General features: G+C 39.4%; 1 protein-coding gene across 1 annotated transcript in view; it reads right to left on the bottom strand.

The window, feature by feature from the left end:
• Window positions 1-21,636, bottom strand: part of CACNA1B (calcium voltage-gated channel subunit alpha1 B) — a 221,519-nt gene that overhangs the window by 86,795 nt on the left and 113,088 nt on the right. Inside the window, 3 exon segments of the mRNA XM_072431529.1 lie at window positions 944-1,153; window positions 11,184-11,273; window positions 11,750-11,806. Of these exon segments, the coding sequence (XP_072287630.1) occupies window positions 944-1,153; window positions 11,184-11,273; window positions 11,750-11,806 (357 nt within the window).

Here is a 21,636-nt window from a genome sequence, read left to right as displayed (position 1 = left end):
TTAATAATTGCTTGCAATCATTATTATGCACTAATTGATAAGAGAACAAGAATAAATGTTGCACTAGGTACATAAATATTATTGTTATGAATGCAGGATGGGAAAAATACCTAAGTCATTTGTGACCTCTGCATACTTTGTGGAGCAATTCATCCTCAAACATCACAACAGGGGTACTATAGTTGTTCCTGTGGTTCTCCCAGCATTTCTGTCTCCAAGCAGTATCTACACAGCTCTGCTACTCCTGCTACCCCCTCCTAGCAATAAACCAGCGGTCTTTTAATTTCTAATGTAAATGCAGAGCGGGAGTTGTGAGAAAAGTGGACTGCATATATTCTAGATGTGGTCTGACCAATGCTTTGTACAGGGGCAGGATTATGTCTCCATCTCTGAGGTTACCATTCAGGCCTTTGCAGCGTGAGATCCAATATTTAAATCTCAGCCAGGACACTATCTGCATGATTTGCAGGTACTCCCCCGTGTTTGCGTGGGTTTCTCCCGCATGCTCCAGTTTCCTCCCACATTCCAAGAAAATGCAGTTAGGTTAATTGGCTTCCCCCCAAAAAATGGACCTAGTTTGTAATAAGGACATATGACTATAGTGGAGATATTAGATTGTAAACCCCTTTGAAGGACTATGGACTTTGTTAAATGCTGCATATTAGGTTGGCACTGAATAAATATAAGATATATATAATAATTCATCAATATTAAATGTCATTTGCCACTTGGCTACCAATCAAACAGTACATCCAGGTCTGCTTGTAGATTATAGACATCCTGTATGGACTTAATTCCATTACATAGTTTGGTGTCATCTGCAAACATAGAAATGTCCTTCAGGTAGGTTAGCAAAGAACTTACCTTTTGCAAAAATCCTAAATAGCACAAAATAATAGTAACATGACTGAGTATTTGAAGTAGTTTGGAGTCAGATACTTACACAAGGCGTTGGTAAGCCAAGCTGGCTGGTTGTAGTGCACAATGGCAACACAAAGTGTGTTCAATGCCACAACACACAACACAAACCAGTAAAAACTTTGAGCTTTCACCATACGGCGGATGAAGAAACGGAACATCTTTTCTTTGCGGCGCAGGTAAGACGAACTTTCATTTTTTCCACTTTTTAAGCTTGACCGAGCAAAGGGGGATCCTGCAAATTGAAGAAATTATTACAGTAAAGGTCTTTGCAAACAGGTAAATCTACAGCTATAGAAAAAAATATGGGAGATGATTTACATTAACTATCTGTGATTTTTTTTACCCACTCTGCCAGCATACCCTCAAAGCCAAGTTCCTTACCTCCACTGACTCCACTGACAACAGAGCTTGGTTAAGAAACACACCCCATACTGCTGACTGGACAATGAATGAGCAACAGCAAATTGGTGAGTAATTTAATTTCTCTATGCCTAATAGTGCAGCAGGACCTGATTGGCTCCTTGTGCTGGTCCTCCCTCTCAGCTGAGTACAAAGTGTTAAATGAACCTGATATTAGGACATATTGAGGTAATGCGCTAACTTTATTATAAATATATTTTATTTTAAAAAAATAAAAATACCTGCATAACTTGATTGTATTTTTATTTCAGCAAAGAGTTAAGCTACGTACACACGGCAGATTTTTATCGCCCGATAATCGGCATCGGCCAATTATCGGGCGAAAATCTTCCGTGTGTACAGTCGGTGTCGTCCATCGTCCGGACGACCGACCTGCCGGATCCACGGACGATGGACGACAGCCGATCGTAATGAAAGGGAAGGGGAGAGCGCGCAGCAGGGTGCCGCTCCGTCGCTCTCCCCCCTCCCCTCTCCATAGAGCATGAACGGTGCTGTATGTACAGCATCGTTCATGCATCTTGCAGCCCCTTGTCGTTGGAAAGGATCGTGAAAGATCCTTTCCAACGACAAAAATTGCAAGTGTGTACGCAGCTTCAGGCTGTATAAATGTCAAATCATTGCTGTTTGAGATAATTGGCCTGATTTATTAAAGCTCTCCAAGGCTGGAGAAGATACACTTTCCATAGTGAAGCTAGGTGATCCAGGAAACCTAAAATGGATTTCTTAAAAGTCGTTTGCTATTTGTTAGCAAATGTTTTTAATCCTGAACCAGATCCATTACAGGTTTGCTGGACCACCCAGCTTTATTAATAAAAGTGTATCCTCTCCAGTCTTGGAGAGCTTTATTAAATCAGGCCCCTTATGTGTACTGCAGTGCCCCAACAGTGTTCAATGATCTGCCCTGGCAAAAAAATGATCAACTGTTTAGAAACAATACCTGTTTACTACAAGGGCACAAAGGGGTGCTGTTGGCTTGCCCTCCCCTGTTCCCTCTTCATAGAACAGAATAGCACTGTGTGTACAGTGCTCGTTCATTTATCTGTCACTGGAAACCACCTCAAAAGATTGAATTTCTTTTGTTAGAAACAAAGTGTGTAAATACCCCTAGGTAACCAGTTTTAGGTGGAAGCATTTTAACCATAAAGCTTGCCAGGGTTTGGTTGTATAATCACAAAAATCAATTAGTGATGGACAGCTACGTGAAATTTAAAATCTTTTTTTTGCAAAAAATTCTAGATTTAAATATCTTGCTACTGAAAAAACCTGAAGCAAATATTGTCTAAATATAAGGGGCATTTGCATCCCTACTTGAATCTTGTGTTTTGTTCCTGAAAAGTGCAGTAAACCAGTGTAAAAATTTGCCTTTGTATAGGGTTTACATGTAATAAAAATCAATCGCTGCTGTTATATCTCAGTGTGGAGTGACTAGTATTGTATCGGCCCCCTTCTGGAGTTTCCTGCAGGCAGCTTGTAGTGAATGGATCTGTTGGGTCCTTCTCACAGAGTGGTTCTCTGCACTGGCTAGGTGCAGCAAAGAGATGATATTACTGATATTTTAACAAGATAATAACTGGGTCTGGTATTTAGCACACATACAGTGGAGGAAAATATTTGAATGAACCTTTTTTGTGTTCAGAGTTTAGTTTTAAATATTTATTGGAGTTCAGCTAAAAATGTTAGAGCTTTTTAATAGTTATTGATACTAAAATTGCTTGTAAATTGATTACTAGGTTCAGCAAATGGGACACATGGCTCCCCCAACCAAGCAAGCTACACAAGTAGCATGCAGTACCAATTCATCACATTCAAAAACAATTGATACAGATGATCACTAAGGCTAGGTATACACGTGCAAGTGTTCTGTATGTACAGCACTCGTTCATGCATCGTGCAGTCGTTAGTCAGTGGAAAGGATTGTGAGAGATCCTTTCCAATGACAATTATTGCACGTGTGTACGTTGTCTAAAGAAAGTTAGAGCTAGTCACATTGTTGAATATACAATGAACCCAATTACATTATTGCTGGATACACAGATGACCATTAGACAGAGATGGGGGATAATCAGTATCGCACTGCTTGATAAACAGGAGGCTACAAGAGAGGGGTAGTGCAAATCACAATGCTTGGTATACAGTAGATTAAAGGAAAGGTAATCACATTGATTATTTGCAGATGAACACCAAAGGGAGGGATTTATATTGCTTTTTCTAGAGGTAGAAATAATTGCAACGCCTAATGAAAAAAATGCCCACATGAAATACAATAATCAAAATATGGATAAAGGAGTAAGTATAAATATGAATGTATTGTCAAAACCTACTTTTAGGTAAATGTTACAGTATTAACTAGAACTACGGCTGGTGCAAAATTAAATTTAGAGCTGGAAACTTTTAAACAAAAAATAGCCAGCACTCTTTTGACATACCAAATCATAAAAATTACTTTACTGAAAGCAATGTTACACATTTTCATCTACTCAATATTACCAGGTAAAATTTGCTTATGAATGTCAGGGAGAATATCTGAGTATAAAATGCTAAATAATAACAAATCTTCTGCATCAGTATTAGGGCTGGGTAAATACCACCAAGAAACTTGACAGGAGTTCATCTATTTATTATTAGGGTGCACAGTGTGAGGACTTAGGGAAAATGGTTTCATTGAATGTTGAGGGGTTTTCTCAGTTTATTTTAAATGAAGACTTTATCATCTTTTTAAATGAAGACTTTATCTTCAGCCTTGATGTCTCTCTAGATGTGATAAATCTTATGAGATGAAGGGATTGGTTACTTTTACATGGCCAATACATTGGATGTGTCTTTCCTTATCACATTAGCAGCAGCTATAAAATCTGTAATCAGCCAGTAATTGATCTGAAGAATTTTGGGTAACATTATTACCTGCAGGTCCAATCGAAGGTGTCATTAAATCAAGGAAGATACATTCCACCTTATTATACATTGCCTGTCCACAGTTCATGATTTATAAGGCTAGCCACTGGAGCAGGAACTCTGATACAAATTGTGGTTTCAACAACAGAAAAGGATGAGGAGTTTAGCCATGTCCATGGTCTGTGTATGTCTCAACCGACAGAAAACTCTTCTGGAATGCCTTCTCTAACAGCTCTTCTTTCTGTGTCAAAATCCTTAATATTTTACAGGGACTGTATAACAAGCATTTCAAGTCTTAATGTTTACTGAAAACAGGGGCCTCTTACAGGCATTTTGTGGGGTCTAAGTCTACATTTCTGATCCTAAATAGACAGGTACACTTCTAAAGAACCAGACAGAGAGATGGAACAGATAGCTATCTAGCTATATAGGTAGGTAAAAACACTAGAGCTGAACTTAAGCATTATATTCTGCCATGCACATTTGTATGCAGCCCCTCTCCTATACTGAAATTGCTAACTCTGATTTTGTCACACAACAAAAACTTCCCACAGTGTGCATTATTAGCTGCAATAATTCAAATTTTACCCCCAGTCTTACTGCCCCTGGCATTCCTCTTAGATATAAGGTATATAAAGATATATAGATATAAAATCTCAGCATAAATTGTGAAAGATACCCCATCTTCCTGTTTTGCAGTGTGTATAGCACAAAGACCTAGTGATAATGCCAGAGGTGTAAAACAGGGTATGCAATTAAAAAGAAAGGTTTTAATAAATCATTTCATTACCCTGTTGATTTGGGGAACAGAGGAACCAGAAAGTATGAGCAGATTAAATTTAAGATGTAAATTACAACCCTTTGTGTGGTCACACTTCCTACTTGACACAAAAAAAAAGGTCATCCCATAATGTCATTAGTGACACTTACCATTTGGACATTTGGAGCCCTGCTCATTTGTTCATGAACATTTCTTTCTTTTTAAACAACATTACTCTTTTTAACCCAAAACATTTTGATATAGTATACTTTGTGTTAAAAAAAAAAAAAGATGTAGTTATGTTCAGCTACCACACAAGGTGTCACACAGATATCTGCACATTTGTTTCAGGTGTGTTACTGATAGTGCTGAAACCAAAGTATCAGCTTTATATTTAGGGCATTAGTATTCTTTAGACTAAGTTCAGGAATGGCAGCTTTTATATTCTCTTATTGGTAGGTCCACTTGAAACAAAGACTAGAGCAATCAGTTGTACTCATTTATTGGGATGGGGTTTATTGGGGAGAAGGTTAAGTTAAATACACAAGTCTTTAGTAGGGAAAGGGTAAACCAGAAGTCCCCGCCTGCCTCCAGGAACTGAAGGATCGATGGGACATTGATCAGTGAGCGAGGGAGGGTAGTGGCTGTAGCGGCTGGCACACTCTATAGTAATCCATCTGTAATAGACTGGGAATTTGTCTCCGGCAAGCTGGCTGCAGCACTGTATGTGAGGGTTGTGCAGGCGTCTTGGATTCAGCTGCTTTTGACATTTCTGAAAAGAGCTTTCTTTTACCACCAGCAAGTGAATAATCAGTAGGTTTCTTTACAGTGAACAAACAGCAGCCTTAATTTCACGCTTCCATAGATGGAGCTTGTGACTTGATAACAGTCTTAAGTCACTCTCTCCTTTCATCAATTTTGTACAGTAAAGAATATTGAATATGCACAAAACAACCACCTATGTAATATGTTAGCACAGAATAACATGAAGGGGGCTTTCATTATCATATGATTTTAATATCCAGCTCATTCTGTGCTGTTTTCAAACAATACCAATATACAACAGCAAGGTATAAGCTGTTATCTGACCATAACAGAGAATTCAAATGTATCAAAACCCCAGACTTTCTTTTTAGATTTGGATAGAGTAGGACAATTAAAACCTTGCTAAGTTTTTTCTTTTTTCATGCCTGCATCACATTGGAGAGTTCTCCTTGCTTCCTGTCTTAAAGACACAACAGGAAGAGAAAAATGTCCCCAAAGTCAAAACAGTTATCTTTATCTGACGTTTTCCTCCCACCTCCTGTTCTGCTATAAAATATTGGATTTCCCCTCACTTGTCCAGGTGGTAATTGTCAACTAGACAGATAAAGCGCTGCAATAGAACTGAAGTTAAGCCTACAGTTACATTGTTGCCCAGGAACAAAGACACTTGGGACAATCAGAGAAGATTTATGTAATCGGAAGATTACCTACAGCCACTTATTTAGATAGGCTAATGTGTTAAGTTAGTGTATTCAAGGCACAAAGGACTCCTTGCAATAAAGCAAAGAATTTGGTACAAAACATGGCATGTTCTCTTCAACGTAATTATATTGCATTGATTAGCAAGAATTTTACTATATGTTTATATCACAAGTCCGAGAGTAATACAGTCTGCTCCATTTAAAGTGGTCATTCATTTGCAGTTGAAGTTATTTATTTTTTTTTATAATGTTGGGTGTGATCACTGTGTGTATTGATAAACAGTCCATTTTTTTTTTATTAGGTGATAATAGGTTGCTCTCTTGCAAGATTCTCACAAGCATTAACAAGATATTAGACAAATTACAATCCAGAGAGCCATTTATATTGGTATTGGCTCTTTTGTGGAAGTTAATGAGCTCAGGGCTGCAAATCGCTTAATAGCATCAGAAAGAGAGTTCCTACTCTGACTAAAGGGAAACCTTGATGGGGTGCTTTTCATTACTTGCTGTTCTCTGCTTTTGCTTGAGGCTTGACTGTCATGCTGATCCTCTGGTTGCAATATTTACGGAGTCATTAAAATAAAACAAATATATAGATCAGTAGTTTGTATTATTTTTACAGGTCAGTGATTTAGAAAGCATTACCTAAAGAATGACAGCAATGGCCACCTCCATATTGATATGCATACAGTTTTCATCTATCTTCAGTCATGATCCTGTCAGTAAAACACTTTCTGTCCTAGGATGACTACTGTGTCTATGGAGGAACAGCACTGTCAACCAAAGCTGCTCTTCTGACTACCAACACATCCTTTTCTCCTCATCTAATCATGTCCATTACCCAGGTCGAAGGTGCTTTGTAAGACCATAAAAGAGACATGGGAAAGCCAACAACAGTTCAGTGCATAAGAAGTATCAAGAACACAAGATTTGGCAAAATCAACAAAGTACTGTAATAGAGACAATTATTCAGCTGCACCGCTAAGAAAATGGTAAGCTGCGATATATTTAAAGATGGAAGAGGGCTGAACCATCTTTTCAATAATACAATACAAATCTACCTGCCACATCCCAAAATAATCTAAAAACAGAAGCAAGAGAAAGCACAGAGGGACTTTAAAGGCAGTATTAGCATCAAATTCACAGTAACATTCAAATTTTAATACAAATAATAAAAAAAAAAACAGTATATAACACATACAAAGCATAGTATATATATATATACACATAGCGTGTGGTTAAAAACCAACAAAACCTCAAAGTCTCTATGCGTTTTGTGGGACTAGCCCACTTCTTCAGGAGGACTTGGTTCTACAAATAGGAGTACATATACACAACATTTCAACAAAACTTCAATAACATAGTGTATATAAATATATTAATTACAAAGTTTCAAAGAATTACCGGTTCTTAGGACTCCCTAGGTTGTGTGACAAATGGGACAGGACAACAGAGGGCGCTCTGTTGTAGGAAAGAGATACACATTCAAAAACCATGTGCATCTTATATTACCAATTATATCTTGTGCACACCTAACTACAAACTACAAAGAGTGCATTTAATAACACAATTCTGGTGAACATATACATAGCTTGATCATGAAACATGTTGTATTACATGGTTCATGAGAACTATTATCTCCAAATGTGAGCCATTATGTGCATTATGTTTATCACCACCACTCACCAGCTCCCAATTAACCCTATAAAATCCAATAAACACCAAAAAGTAAATAAAACAGTCCCCATGTTAGTATAATAGGTGAACCAAATATTCCATATATTAACCCATCCACCATATAAAATTTCTGGAGAACGAAAGAAGAAATTTTCTCAAGAAATTTTATATGGGTAATTCATTTTTTATTAACTTGGTTCACCCATTTTACCAGCATGGGTTAATTGGGAGCTGGTGAGTGGTGGTGATAAACATATTGCACATAATGGCTCACATTTGGAGATGATAGTTCTCATGAACCATGTAATGCAACATGTTTCATGATCAGGCTATGTATATGTTCACCAAAATTGTGTTATTAAATGCACTTTTTGTAGTGTTAAGTGTGCACAAGATATAATTAGTAATATACCGTAAGATGCACTTCGTTTTTGAATGCGTATCTCTTTCCTTGGAATATAGAAAGATTTTTTCTTTTATGTTTTCTGGGGGATGATTTTAATTGTTTTGCAGAATATAGATAAAAGAAATAAAATTAGCTCAGTCCCTATTTAATGTACAGCGCTGTGTAATATGTTGGAGCTATATAAATCCAGTTTAATAATAATAATATTAATAATAGCTGAGGGGAGTCCTAAGAACCTGTAATTCTTTAAAATTTTGTGATTATTATATTTATTTACACTATGTTATTGTTTATATTTATTTATATGTACTCCTAATTGTAGAACCAAGTCCTTCTGAAAAAGTGGGCCAGTCCCACGAAATGTGTAGAGGCTTTGAGGTCTTGTTGGTTTTTAACCACATGCTATGTGTATATATATTTACAATGCTTTGTATGTGTATATACTGTTTTTTTTTTCTTTATTTTGTATTAAAATTTCATTTTATTATATGAAGTCAAGGGTGCAATGATGCTAGATGTCTTCCAGCCAGGAAAATGGGTGGGGTCTATCTGCCCTGCTGCACCTTTTAACGTAGATTGTGAGATGCTTACAGAATGCAGTAAAATCAGAGTAAGCAATTTCATTACAGGAGGTGAGCCAAATTTAACACTGAACCTTTATCAGATAGTCAAAGATGCCCTCAAACTACTGAGGATGACTGCATATGCACATACCTTTCTCAAGCTTGAGGGTGTACAGCCTGCCAGCGTACACACAAACCCAAACACTGAGCTTGGCTATGAATTTGTGTTTATGACAATGGAAGAAGAGGAGTCTGTTTGTTCTTAACACATTGGGTAAAACACAGTAAGTCGGACAGCTGACTGTCAGTTGCAGTTTACCGGGGCCAGTAGGTTGAAACAGGGCAAGTGGCATTTCTGCGTATATTAGGATATGGTTGACATCCATCAAACCACTAAGTACCTTTAGGTGTGCCACAGAGGTAGTACTGAAGGCCTCCTGTGCTGCCATATAAGAACCAATGAGCTAAATAGATTTCTCAGTAAAAGGTCAGCCAAAAATATTCTACAGGCAGTATGTGTTTCCTAATAAATTTTATAATTTTTTTTAACACATAGAAAATTGTACTCTCATAATAAATTTCCTGTAATGGAATGCAGTTACTCAAATCTGAGCTGTAATGATTCTGGCATTAATTTGCATTCTCAGCCTGAAAATTCGAATCTATCTCCCTGAAAGTAAAATAAAATAAAATGGATTAAACGTTGATCAGGATTGATTAAAATGCTAAAGGATTTTGCTCCAGATCGGAGCTGTCATTTAAGAAGACTGTTGAAGTATAAAAGACAGTAACCAGGGCAGTTTTTGGCCATCACCCCACCAATACTGCTACATCAACATGATCTTGCAATGCCACAAGTAACACTGGGAGGCAGCTGGAAGGCAATGGGTTCATCCCCTGTGCCTAGGAAAATCCAGAAGCTTGAACACTTAAATGTCACTTTTTTCAATACATATGCATGCGGCCCGACATGCTTTACATTAAACACTGCACACTGTCCCTACTAAAAATCTTTTTCGTAATGGAAAGTGACTTTTAGGTGTTCCAGCTTTTGGATTTTCCTAGGCACTTGGTAATGAACCCAGCGCTTCCAGCTGACTCCCAGTAAGGCATCTTTCGGACAGATCTCTGGCATAAAATGCATGATCTTTTAAAATTTTGTGAGATTTACAGAGCTTAATAATTTTTTTGTAAGTTTTTTCTTGTTAAAACAGATTTTATAAAGCACCTGTAGTGTGTTTCTTATCTCTGGGTCAGCTCCAAAAACCAGGAAAAAGTTGGTCACTAACTACGTAATTTTTAGAAGTGGCCAGCTTGTGACTGGCAAGTTTGTGTTTTCTTCCTCTCCCGGTCTTCTTCTCCCCCCACCTCTGCATTGAGAGCTCTTGTGCTCAGCAGCTGCAGACTGAGCAGTGGCACAGTGACAGAAATATTCTGCATAATAGGGCAGTGGGAGGGAATTAGAAACACTCCCACCAAGGGTGGCATTTCCCAGATTGCAGTTCACTGCCTAGGCGATGGAGAGACCTGGGGGTGTGGCCAGAACTCGGTTTTCATGTTTAAAGGTTTAAATACCAGGTTGGGGTGGGTCAGCATGCTCCTTGTCACGCATATGAGTTCCAGAGTTCACCATGACTTACTTTTATTATTCATCACCTTCTAACACCCTTTTAGAAGTATATATCATATCCCAAGCTCTGCCTTTTATTCCCACCCCAAACTAAACCTAAGTACTGTAAGGTGTGATAATCGGATCTGGAGGTTTTTAAGCAGCTTAAAAACATTGGGAACATAACAGGCAGCAAATAATTTTTTCATCCTGCTGTTTATGCCGTAAAGCACAGTTAGATGAATCATAAAGTTGTCCACAAATAACATTTAAAATTTAGGTAAGACGTGATGATGTATGAAATGCACCTGTGCAAAATAAATATTTGACCAGAAATGAACCCTACCATGTGTGGCTTCAGGCAATAATTTCAGCATGACAATAGGTGACCTACCAGGTCCAAGGAACCCAGCATTTTGAACATTTTAATACCAGTAACCACAGGTTGACCACAAGCAGGCTAACTCACCAACAGAACAGATATCATTAAAGTGATCCTCGCCCTCCTCTGCATGGATAAGATCGTTTTTACTCTTCTTAATAGTCGCTCGTTTCAGCACTAGGAAGAAGAAAAGATGCATTATTCATTACATTGCAGCATGTTAGAACGTAGCCGTTTCCTGTTTGCAGATCAGTTGGGCAGACGATGAGCTTATGGAAATGAAAGGCAAGACAAGGCTGTGTGAATCTTTGTGCTGAGCAGAAAATTTAAAGTGACTGGTAGGATTAAAACACCTCATAAAATGGAAAACCGTTTAAATGACCTGTCAATCATGTAGGACTGATAGCTATATCTCCAATGAGCTAATGAAGCAGACATACACACATCCATGTTACCAAAACTAATAAAACAACTGAAGCTACTAAATACTGACTGCCTTAAAAAAATTGTCACAGTCTAAGGCAATTAGACATGCAGTTTATTTACTAAGAGAATATAGGCCCTTCAACAAGAAAAGTTGCCTCTTGATGAAGGGATACTTTTTAGAAAGACAAAAGAACTCTTTTTATGATGTACCACCGAGGTCATCTTACCATCTAACGGTGATTTCTCCTCTGCATTCTTATCTTCTTCTGCAAGCATGACTTCCTCTGCACACAGAAAATAAAGGTGAAAAAAAATAAATTTGGGCCAATTAAGGATGAAAAGAGAAATTAAAATTTTTGTTTACATCTACAAACTCTTAACATATCATTGATTTGTAAATACAATGTAGGAAACCTCTACACTCTAGTATTGACTAGCAGGACCACCCTGCTCTGAATTCCCCTTCAATCAGTTGCTTTTCAGCACCACTGCTTTTAGTTATTTTACAGTATCATATCTCAACCTCTGGAGCCCACTGAATTCCAACCTAACTCTTGGGAAGATAATTGGAAAAGTGTAATCCTCCTCTGATTACCTTATATTGATCACCTTCTTCCCCACTCCAAAGCGCTGAAAAGCTGCAATCTTAAGAGATTTTTACTTCAAACTCCAGTCGCGCCACCAGCCTCTCTTAGTGACAAGATGGTGCTGAAAAGTGCTCCGGATCTCACAGAGCCGGATCCTGCTGATTCACCTCCAGGTATCTCAGCCATTTTAGTTCCGAGGAGTAGCCCGGGTCCCTGTCCTCTCACCCCACTGCTGCTGCCTGCAAGCACCCCTTCACTAGCTGCTGTGGACGAGCTGCCATCCTCCTGCTTACAAACACAGTTGGAAGCCATGCTGTCTCAGCTCCCATCTAAGGTAAATTTAGGCAGCATGGCCACGCGGATTGAAAATTCCTTTAAAAGGGAATTAGATGTCCTGCAACCTCAAATAGTGTCAGTGGACACTAGGGTCTCAGTGTTAAAGGCTATTTCTGCTCCAAATGAGGCACGCATTGCTGCACTTGAAGATGTTACATGTAATATGCAGGCACAGCTTACCTCTCTTTTCCTTCGTACTGAGGATAATGAGAACCGGAACCGCAGGAATAATGTGCGGCCCAGAGGGATACCAGAAGAAATATCTGGATCAGATTTGCGGGCCATAGTCAATGCAATACCAAACCTTGAACTGAATCGTCTCCCCACTACTGCTATTGAGTTGGATAGCGTACACAGGGTGAATGGACTTCGCAACAACCTTAGTGCCCCCCCACCTGTTTTGTGCATAATTCATTTCTACAACATTAAAGAGGAGATCCTAAAACAGGCCTGGAGGAATGGCCTGGTTGATTTTGATGGGGCAAATACAAATTCTGCCTGATTTATCCAACCATACATTGAGAATGCGTTGCATTTTATGTCCATTGCTGGATTTAATTCGCACAGCTCAAGCATCCTATAAGTCAGGGTATTTCTCTTCCACCTACTGGTGTTCAAAATATTTCCACCTTTGCTCTACACAGGCCTTCACAATTACCTGCTCGGTTTGAGTTTCTACAAGTGCCGCCTATAGCAGTCCCTGACTGGCTGATGATTTCGATCGACATACTTCAGCTAGGAGGATGAGACCTCAAAAATTCGACCGTCCCAGGCCCAGTGTTTCGGTGCCGTGGGGTGGAGGACCCCCAGCGGGACTGAACAAGGACTGAAGTTCTATGATCTTTTGTTTCTTCATTGATTGGGACAGTTAGTATTATCTTTGGACATTGTGCATTGTCATCTGGTTTGTTCATGTTGCTGGATCCGGAGGATGAGATCCCAAAATTTTGACCATTCCAGGCCCAGCGCACCGGTGCAAACTACTAGAAAACCTCCTCCGAGTTTGAATGAGGACTCAAGCAATGAGATCTCCCTTCTCTGTGGACTTGGACTGTTCAATACTTCAGCGGTTATTGTTTGCTGCACATTGTGTGTTCTACCTTTGCTACAGGATCCGGTAACACTGTTGACTAATCCTTTTGTTTTGTTATAATTGGGGCAAGGATTTTACTTACATATTTCTATATACCTGCAGCTTTACAGGGGTGTTCTTTTCTGTTTATGTAATACATAATTCAGTATTTTCAAGACACCCTGGTACCATGATCTGTGTAGTTCAAATTAGTCCCATATATATTTGTTTTCAGCTTTACTTGGGCAGTGGAAGGTTTATCTTCCAGTACGGGCAGGGGCACATCTATGCTTTGGTACTGCGAAGTGTCTCGTTATATAACTACACCTCCCCGGGTATAACAACAGTAAGGTCTTAGTAATGTTAAATGAACTACGTACATGTTGGTTGTTGTTATGTGATTGCTTTGAACCTTGACTTCTAGTAATTGCCTTCAACAAAATGGGTTTGTTTTTCTGTTCTGTGAGATTGTTTTACTTTTAAATGTTTATGTCCTGGCTCTCAACTGCTGACAAGCACTTTGCTCATCTCCATGGAGTACTACTTCCCCATATAGGCCTACAGGCCTATTTTACCTTCTTTGAAGGTTTGATTTTTCTTTTTTGGTGCTATGCACAAAGAGTATTTTTCTATACTCACCCCCCCTTTTTTTTCTATGGTCTGTTTGCTGGTTAATTTTACTTCTCACCAAAGTTATCCCTCCACCCCTGTTTTCTTCCCTGTTTTGTGTGGATTTGTTTGTATGCATGGCTTTACAGGTTTTATCCCTTAATGTTAAGTGCTCGAACTTTCCCATCAAAAGAGCCATAATTGAGGGCGTGTCCAGCAGATAGGGGTGTCTATCCCTCCTGAGCTCTCTGTTATCCGGGGGAATCCACTATTCTTCTCAGCACACTAGTGCCTCACTCGTACCCCTAGATGGGTCCCAAAGGAAAGGGGACCCAGAAGAATAAACCCACTGGCAGCGGGAGCTGAGCAGGCGGGCTATCCAGTTTGTTTTCTCCTGGCGCCCGCTCTATAAAGGAACAGGCTGCAAAGCAGCAGGCCTCTAGTAAATCTCGTAGCCCCGATTGAAGCAACAGGAAAGTGGTCGCCCGGCAAGCTGACCAGCAGCTCCTCTACAGCTATAGCTGCTATTGGGGTTACATTAGAGACTCACCTTCATACAGTTAGTATCCCTAACTCCCCAATTCAGAGCCCGATCACCCCTACTGCTATAGAAAAGGTACCTCTTTGAATTCTTCTGTAATAAGTGAAGATGATTGGTACTGGAGGGCTCATCTTAGGGCCTTACCTACTAGACATGATTTGAAGCAAAGTATAAATAGGCTGGAAGCAAGTTGCAAATCAGAGTTCCAGACTTTGCAGCGCGCTATACAGCAAGTTACAGCTATCATGCTTATGTTACAAAAAGCCTATTCTGACCTTACTACTCAGATAGCAACTCACACTACCATATTGGAAAGACATCAAGTTCAACCTAATATGTTATTTCTACTCCAAGATGATGCAGAAAATTGTAACAGGCGTAACAATATCTGCATAAGGGGGCTCCCAGAATCTGTCCCTAACTCGGGTCTTTATTCTGCAGTCTGTTCTATCTTTGCCTCACGGTTAGGGGCACCTCCAGATGTGGACCTGGAGATTGATAGAGTCCACAGGACTTTAGGACCACGGAGTAAAGATCCCCACCGACCAAGAGATGTGCTTTTCTGGATCCATTTTTATAGGACTAGAGAAGATTTAATGCGCAAAGCTAGAGATGCAGAGCCTATTGAATATGCAGGTGCAAGCCTTCAATTGCTCTCAGATTTGTCCAAGTTTACATTGGATCAACGGCATGCCCTTAAGCCTCTAATTGCGGTTCTGAAAGAAAGAAACATACCCTATAAATCGGCCTATCCATTTCACTTGATTATATGCAAAGGGGGCAAAAATCATATCCTTCTGTCCCCTATGAATCTTCCTCAGTTACTGATTGATCTACAGCTTCCTCCTGTTACTTTATCAGAACGGCCATCAGCAATGCCTTATTTATAGAATTATAAAAAAGAAGCAATTCTGCTACCTTTATCTACCCTGTGCAACATCTTTCACTTTACACTTTCTTGTATACCTCCGGAAGCTGCTGCAGATCAAATGGCTGGCACTGGCCTCCAGCAAGAATCATCTCCTTCATAACATCTTTAAATCTTGCTGAAGACATCTTAATTTTATTTTGGACAATTGGTTCCAGTATTGGTAGATATGTCTCTTTTTTTTATATCTGTATAATCTTTTCTCTGGTTCCTTAATATATATTTTCACTGACATCCTAGAAACCTAGTAGGGCTATGAGTGGGCATTTTAACTGCCGATATATTGGGTGAATATTATTGAGGATGCCAGTGAATAGATATTATGTAATATGCCTCATCCTCTTCCCCTTCATCCTCTTCCCCTTCAGGCTCACCGGAATTAGGTGCATGATGGGGTGGAGGCTGATTAGTATGTGTCTACCTATTTAAATATAAACCTATATAAAATACTGATTTTATCTTTGTTGCTCCATACTTGAGTTTTTCTTCTTTATTGGTCTTACATTGATGCTGCTCATATGTTATATTATGCTGGTTTGAAATTTTTTACTTTTTTATATATACATTTGATCTCACGGATTCTCCCGGGTAGGATCAGATTTGATTGCTCATTTTCTCCCGCCACAGACTGACACTTTCCCCCACATAGGTCTACCGTTTATCCCTAACGGTAGCTTGGGACTTTTTGACCCCACTTTAGTTTTCCCTCCACACGTGAAAAGTTAGCCCATCTCGCCTGTCTGGTGACTCTTTTCCCCTTCCCTTATCCTCATGTTGCCACCCACTACACAATCTCAAATTTTGAAATTTCGATCTGTCAACACCAAAGGCCTTAATAGTCCCAACAAGTGCTCTTGATTACTATATGCCCAACACAAAGCTAGAATACAAATACTATTTTCTCAGGAAACCCATTTCCAGACAAACTGGATTCCATCTCTTTGTAATCGTTACTATGCTATTTGTTTCCACAGTTCTAACCTTGATTCCAAAATGGAAAGGAGCCTCTATAGTATTTCATAAATCTCTACCAGTTTACCATAAATATCTAGCAATTTCATAAATCTCTACCAGTTCAAATTATAGATAGCCATTCTGAACAGGGCAGATATTAAATCCCTAAGATTACCGTATGGAATAGGAAGTTTACTATCGCCTCTTTTTATGCACCTAATCAGCAACCCAGAATGGCCATAACTCAATATTTGGAAATTTTAAAAGGAGTAGCTGAAGGCATTATCATAGTGGGAGGTGATTTAAACTTGCATTTGACCCCCGGCTTGATACATCCTCTGGGAAAACCTCTATCTCCTACTCTAAATTGAATTCTTTCTGATCCAGACTGCATGAGCTTGGGTTGATGGACTATACTTTTTATTCCCATTTGCACTTGATGTACTCCCGCATTGACTATATATTAGTGAGTCACACAGCACTTGTTTGGCATCCAACTGCCTCTATAGATTCTTGCCCATTGTCTGATTATTTCTCAGTGACGCTGTCTCTCCAAATTCCGCAAGTGAGACCTAGTAAATGGATCTGGAAGTGTAATAATTCACTATTCAAAGATTCCTTTTGCACTGCAGCAGTCCTCGATAGGATAGCTAATTTTATAGGGGACCAATTCTTGGATACCACCAAGATACAGTGGCAAGCTATGAAAGTGGTTCTTAGGGGCATGGAGCAATACAGCATGGAGCTAGACTTAGGAAGATTAGGACTCAGGATAATAAACTAACGCCTGATAGGATACGCTCGTTGGAGCAGTTGCATATGCAAAATACGGCCCCTGATGTATTTATGAAACTGACAGCAGCAGGGACACATCCACTTTAATTGTATGGTTCATCACCGCCTTTAGAGACCGTTTCGTAAACAGCTCTATCAGTATGGAGATAAATGTGGCAGGCTATTGGCACACGGTTTGCATCCGCGTGCACCTGCCACATGTATCTCCTCTATACAGACTCCCACCGGTAATTTGACATCTATTCCTAAAGATATTTTACAGATCTTTTATAATTATTACTCTTATTTATATCAACTAAATTCGGACCCAATACCACCGTCCTCTGTAGAGCAATATATGTTAGAAACGGCCCTTCCATAACTAAATTCAGAGGCAATACCTTTTCTAGAGTCTCTGTTTACTGAAGAGAAGGTTAGTGCGGCAAAAAAAAAGCAACCCCACCTGGTAAAAGTCCAGGACCTGATGGATTTACCCCTCGATCTTACAAGATACACGCTCTTTCTTTAGTTCCTTTTTTGACTAGGGTGTACTCTTCCATCTCTTCCACCACAAAGCCTTGAAGCACATATTAGTTCTATTCCTAAAACAGGCAAGGTTCATACTGTATGCTCTAATTATAGACCTATATCCCTGATAAATGTGGATGTTAAACTGTTTTCTAAAATGATTGCAAATAGGTTAACTCATTATATGCCATTTTTAATTCATAAAGATCAAACGAGATTTATATATGGGAGAGAGGCGAGGGATGATACTATTAAAACTATTCTATTGTCTCAATATGCTCATGCCACCCACACCCCTGTGTGCCTACTCTTGGTGAACGCGGAGAAAGCCTTTGATAGAGTTAGTTGGCAATTCCTGTACTTGGGCCTTGGTCCCACTATGATGGCAAGAATATCAGCACTTTATTCCTTACCTAGTAAAGGGTTAACTAGGACTGTATAGCTAATTATTGTTAATATTAATGTTAAGCTAGTAGTATATAGGAGTTGTATTTCTATTTCTGTCTACTCTGTAACCAGATGACGAAAGCTCCTTGAAGTACAATGTATGCCTTGCAATATATCAAGTGACACTATATATGGCTAAAACTTAAATAGCTGTACGTGAATAACACAACCCCCTTGTGAACCAATGTGTATAAAAAGACCGCCTTTTCAAATAAAGATCAGAGACTATTCCTAAGACCATACTCTGTGTGTGTGTGTTATTGGGATATCTCTCCAGACGTCTGTCTCTCTGGTTGAAGGAGAAGTCAGGGTGCATTCGAGGAACTAGATAGAAGTAGAAGCAGATCCTTTCACCTAGCGCCCGAGTAAGAGTTAATGGTGCTCTGTCTAATTATTTTCATATTCAAAATGGGACAAGACAAGGGTGCCCTCTCTCCCCATTGCTTTACGTGTTGATAATGGAGCATCTGGCTGTTGCTTTAAGCCACAACCCAGATGTTGGAGGGATAGTGCTGGGTGACATTATAAATTTTCATTAAAGGCAGATGATCTACTTCTTTATATTTCATCGCCTCATATTACAGTTCCTGCCATTTTATCAAGTTCGAGAAATTTAGCTTCTTGAGTAACTTTAAGGTCAATCATTCAAAATCTGAGGTCCTTAATATTACGCTTGATACTAGTCAAATGTCATCTCTTAGAGTAAATACTTCTTTTGGAATATGCAAAGAGGGGTTTAAATATTTAGGTCTGATGATAACCTTCAATCCCTCCAATTTATTCTCTTACAATTACTCCCCACTTTATAGTAAACTCCAATCTGAACTTCAGAAATACTTCTCTTTACCGTTAGGTTGGTTTGCAAGGGTCAATACACTTAAAATGCATATACTTCCAAAGTTATTGTACTTGTTTCAGACAGTTCTAATTTTCATACCAGTCAATTATTTATGTAAATAACAGTCTAGTTAGGCAATTTTTGTGGCAGTCGGGACACCCCCGGCTGGCATTTCATATATTGGCTAAACAAAAGGCTAAAGAAGGTGTAGGGGTTCCCGATATTATGTCTTACTATCGGGCATCGATTTTAGTGCGAGTGGTGGATTGGTTTCATAACAGCGATTTTAAAGAACGAGTGAGGATAAAAAAACTCCCTTTCACCAATTGCCTTTAAGTCAATTGGTGAAATTGACCTACCTTGGGTGGACTGGTCTCTCCTACCTTAGAATGTTCCTTTGCCTAAGCTCACTTTAGACTTCACGTCTGGAATGTTTCTATTAAATCAGGATTTCTATCTACAAAACCTGGCCCTATGAATCCTTTATTTGATAACCCAGCATTCCCGCCAGCTATGGGGACATCTCATTTTCTATCCTGGTAGGGTGAGGACGATCGATATCTTAAGGATACGGTCAAGTTCCTCTTTTGGCCTCCCTGAATATACCCAACACTGGCAGGATGCTCTCATGGTTTTCATATAGACAGCCAACATCCTTTGTTTCTTCTTTCACTGATATGTCTTTAATATGTAGGGGTTTGACAGAATTTGAGAAGATGCTTAGTTCCAATACACGCCCTACTCATGAAATCTCAGTATTATATGACGTGCTAATTAGGGACTCCAGTTATCCCCCCCCACCCCCACACACACACACACACACACACACACACACACACACACACATACAAACAAACAATCTTGGGAAAGAGACTTAGTAGGGTCGATAACAGACGAGGAGTGTGAGAAATCCTTTGTACTTACACATAAACTTGCACTGACGTGTAAAGCCCAAGAAACAAACTATAAAATTTTATCCAAATTGTTGTCCGGTGGATTTACATCGTATTTCCGTTCAACAGTCTGATAGATAATGGCGTTGCCCTACACAAAAAGGAACATTACTCCATATATGGTGGGAATGTCCACATATTTCAGTTCTGGGAGTCTATAATTCACTTGTTTATTAGCCGCGCTGGGTCCTCAGTCCTGAATATTCCCAAAGTAACACTTCTTTCAATGATCCCGGGCTCTCTTACATTTATTAGGAAAGGCCTCCTATGCCATTTTCTCACGGCTGCTAGGGCCTTGATCCCGCAATCTTGGAAACAAGGGTTCCTTCCATAAGAGATTGGGTTTTAGAACTCGAGAAAATACTGGAAATGCTAGTGTCAGAAGGTAACGACCGTACAGAACAATGTAAGCTGACATGGTCCGTTTGGGACAGGTTTAAGGAATCTCCTTAGATTCAATTACATTTATGCTAAGATTTGTTGGTCATACCATTTCTGGTCCATTTCTATTCTCTTTAGAATACTTTCCCTACCTAACCACTTCCTTCCCCTCCCTCACTCACTCAAGGGTTATTTGCTGCGAGTTGAATGTTTAATTTTTTTTTGTTTATGATTGTCAATAATTATTAATTAAGGGTCCAGTTTATAAGAGGTTCTAACGTATATATTCACTGATTGGCGCATAAGTGCCAGGTGGCGCTCCTGAAAGAAACACATTTTAGGCATGATTGGATCCAGAGGTTAACGGATCGTCATTATCCGACGGTATATCAGAGTACCTCAGCAGACTCTAAGTCCAAGGGAGTAAGTGCTCTTTTACATAAGTCTTAACTTTGGTCCCTCATTGCATTTCGACCAGACCCAGAGGGCAGATATCTGCTGGTGAAAGGTACCATTGGTTCACACATTTCCTGAACACCAATCAAATTTTTTTTTTTGGAGGAAATCCTTGAGGTCATAGAAAAGTTCAGTGAGGGAACGTTGAATATGGGAGGTGATTTTAATTTTGCCCTCAATCCGGTACTGGACGTATCTAAAGGCTTCTCCGCATTGTCCCTTACGGCCAATGCAAAAAATGCAACTTCTACACTCGCACCAGCGAGGAGAAAGATTACACGTACTATTCCACAATGCTTAAACGAATTCCCGTATTGACTTCTTCCTGATCAAGCACCACTCTATCCCCATGGCTATCTCCTCTGCTATTGATGTGATTTCTGTTTACGGTCATGCACCTGTGTCCGTCATGGTTCAAGTGGGACTTGTTCAAGATCTTGTTCTTGGCGACTGAATGATTTTCTGTCGGAATCCCCTGAAATACGTAGTACAATTTAGGCAAAAATGGTACCTCAGGATCTAAAAGGGATTTGATCTGCAATTACTAATGCTCTTCGGGTCTACCTGTTTTCCCAGAGGACCGGGTAGAATTTCTTGGGGCTCCAACTACAGCATAAGAACTGTTTTTCGGGGGCAGCCACCGGAAAAGCCCCAGGACCAGATGGCCTGATACTATACTGGTACTATAAGATCTTTCTTCCCATACTGTT

The sequence above is a fragment of the Pyxicephalus adspersus genome, chromosome Z (assembly GCF_032062135.1).
Source record: "Pyxicephalus adspersus chromosome Z, UCB_Pads_2.0, whole genome shotgun sequence".
In the NCBI taxonomy this organism is placed as follows: Eukaryota; Metazoa; Chordata; class Amphibia; order Anura; family Pyxicephalidae; genus Pyxicephalus; species Pyxicephalus adspersus.
The sequence above is the reverse complement of the archived record's forward strand: the minus strand, read 5'-3'. Positions and strand labels throughout refer to the sequence as shown.